This window comes from Mesitornis unicolor, unplaced genomic scaffold, assembly GCF_000695765.1.
Source record: "Mesitornis unicolor isolate BGI_N332 unplaced genomic scaffold, ASM69576v1 scaffold40844, whole genome shotgun sequence".
Classification (NCBI taxonomy): domain Eukaryota; kingdom Metazoa; phylum Chordata; class Aves; order Mesitornithiformes; family Mesitornithidae; genus Mesitornis; species Mesitornis unicolor.
In genome coordinates this window covers 42,437-45,168 of record NW_010180213.1, presented here as the reverse complement: position 1 = coordinate 45,168, position 2,732 = coordinate 42,437, and the positions used below count along the sequence as shown (strand labels likewise).

At 40.8% G+C, this 2,732-nt stretch overlaps 1 protein-coding gene across 1 annotated transcript in view; it reads left to right on the top strand.

The window, feature by feature from the left end:
* PDIA5 (protein disulfide isomerase family A, member 5) overlaps positions 1–2,732 on the top strand; it is a gene marked incomplete at its 5' end in the record, with an annotated part of 88,081 nt that overhangs the window by 56,124 nt on the left and 29,225 nt on the right. The window contains one exon of the mRNA XM_010183035.1: positions 754–917. Within this exon, the coding sequence (XP_010181337.1) occupies positions 754–917 (164 nt within the window). The remainder of the gene's footprint in view (positions 1–753; positions 918–2,732) is intronic.

Genomic DNA, 2,732 nt, shown 5'->3' with positions numbered 1-2,732 from the left:
AACAAAAAAGTCGCTCCCCCCCCCCCCCTTACTTAAAGGCATCGAATGTGGAGAAACATAAGCTTTTGTTTATGAATTAGATTTTAGAAAAAAACAAAGGGGGTTGATCCCTCTTTCGAATACCCTGGTTTTACGGTTGTGTTACTCCATTAGCTTCATCGTAAGTGCTCCATCAGCATGGCTGGAGAAGAGAGATCCAGTAATATAAGTATCAGTGTTTATTGATTCAGTCTCATGCTGTGTACACCATGCAAGAGGAGAAGTAGAATTATTCTCCCCCATACTTTAAGCATTTTCAGTAGACACATCCAGAGTCCCTTTGTAGTTGTTGGAGAAGAAGGAGGAGATGAGAAAAACAAAGATCAGATGAATCTCATTCTACAAGTGTCTGTTTTCCTGTAACTCTAAATGTGGTCCATGTAAAGATGCCGTAAGTTAGCGAAAGATGAATTTGCCTTGAAGTAAACTTTTCTTTAACCATGTTCATTTCTTCTGGGAGAAATTGGGATTTGTGGGAGGAAATGCCATTCCTGGCAAAAGCTTTCAAGCAGTATAAAGTGAATTGTATACAGGGCATCCTCTCAGAAATGGTATTGCTGGTTACATTTAGTTCATAAGATTTCCCTTCCTGGTTTTGCATCAGTCCCTTGTGTCTTTCTTTGTGTCTGTGCTGATTGCCCCCAAGCCCGCTGTTCCCTGCCAAAGGGGCCTGTGTGTGTTGCTGGGATTTACAGTCAGTGGCCTCTGTTTTAGAGTCCAGGTGTCCTTGCAGCTGTCGACGCTACCGTCAACAAGGCGTTGGCAGAAAGATACCACATCTCAGGGTTTCCTACCTTGAAGTATTTTAAGGATGGAGAGGAGAAATACACTCTGCCACACCTCAGAACAAAGAAGAAGATCATCGACTGGCTCCTAAAGTAAGTTTTGAGGGTCTGAAATGGTATTTGGGTTCTTCGTTACTGGCTCCTGAAGGCTGCTTTGGTGAGGAAGTAAATATGAAACCTAGCTTCATCGACTGCCTAAATCCCTTGCTAACAAAAACAAATTGAATTCCAGTATTCAAAGCCATACAAACATGTATGTTAATTATGGTCTCTAATACACCAAATCCTTTATTTGCTCTGGGGTTTTTCATAGTTGTCCCAGTAATTCTTTCCCAATATAAATACTTTTCAAATATACCCTAAGCCTCTCACTGGAGAAGGCATAGCTCTGAAAAATAAGCAGAACATTTGTTGTTCCCTCTTTACACTAAGCAGCAGATTTCACTGTTAGTAACTGAATTTCTGCAGTTATACTTTTCTCTTTCCAGCATTTCAGAGCCAATGCCTAGAACACCAGCTACATGGGGCTGAAGGAAAGGCAGCGACACCAACAAAAACAGCACCTTTGTACTAACCAACTTTTCTTGGGTAGTGTGCTAAAATATGCAGAATTATGTTTGATGTATGATGAAAATAATTTCATTTCAAAGAAGTAAATTGCTGGTACAATTCTCTTTAAGTATTCTGGAATAAAATATGCATTTCCTTTAGGTACTGTAAGCCTAATGTATTTTCTGCGTTATTCAATGAGAAAAAAACTGTCAGTGATTTGTGAAGTTTTTAAATCATTTAACTGTTAAGTGCAGTTGGCATGAGGAATGTAGTCTCAATTTTTTCACTTCTTATTTGGTGGGACAAGGGGGTTTGTGTGCGGGTTCTTTAGGGTTTTTTTCTTTTCTTTTAAAATTACATTTCGAAGTGGTTCAAATCAGGTAATAGATATGATCAGGCGGTGTCTTTGTAGCGTGTTGAGAAGCTTTATCTGTATTTTACATTTAGATGGAGCACTCCCTTGGCCTTCCTGCATACTCAGGCTCCAGGCTGCTATGTCAATACTGTATGTTAAGTCACTGTCCTAGTTTCATCAGTTTGCTGGAGTATTTTGAGTGCTACTTAATTTATATTGAGTTAAACGATCAGGTTGACACTGCCTGTACATATTGGCAGGTGAAACAGCAATGAGAGAAGGGTGTCAATACCTTCTGGATCCTGCTGTACCTCAGGAAGACTTTTGTCTGCAGCCTTTGGTAGTCACCAACACAGGACAACTCCTTGCCTGCTCTTGACTGCTGGGTATTCTCCCAGCTAGAGTTGCAATAAGAGTAGGACCCTTGTTTGCTGACCAAGGATAAAATAGTCACAGCTGTGCTGAAGTTGGTGGAAACAGGGATACATCTGTGGTGCAGGCTGAAGATAAAAGCACGGTTTGTGTAGACCTACCCAAGGAGTGGTCTAGTTACAGCCATGGGGGTTTCGGGTCCAGTCTCTCTGTGGTGATTGTAGTCTGTACTACCACACCAGGTTGTTACCGGTGTCTGGGTAGCTTATTTCAGGTCAGCATGGGAAGGTCTGTGTGAGATGAACTCACACCTCTGACTGTAACTGTAATCGATGATAGCTCACACTGACTGTTCGTGTGGAATTTCAGACCAGCTGCCCTAATTCTTTCATTAACAACTGGAAAATCAGTATGGATGGAAATACAGTGGATATCCACCAAGTGACCTTGAGCAGGACTTTAAAAATTGAGTTTTTCTCCACTTCATTTTTATGTACCCAATGCAACTTAAAATGGTGCCATTCAAAGTGACAGGAAAGTCTGAAAAGCTAATTTATTACCAAGGCGACATATGAAGGTCTTTATACCATGGCACCGTTCTGATGACTTTATATAAGTAATCACTATTT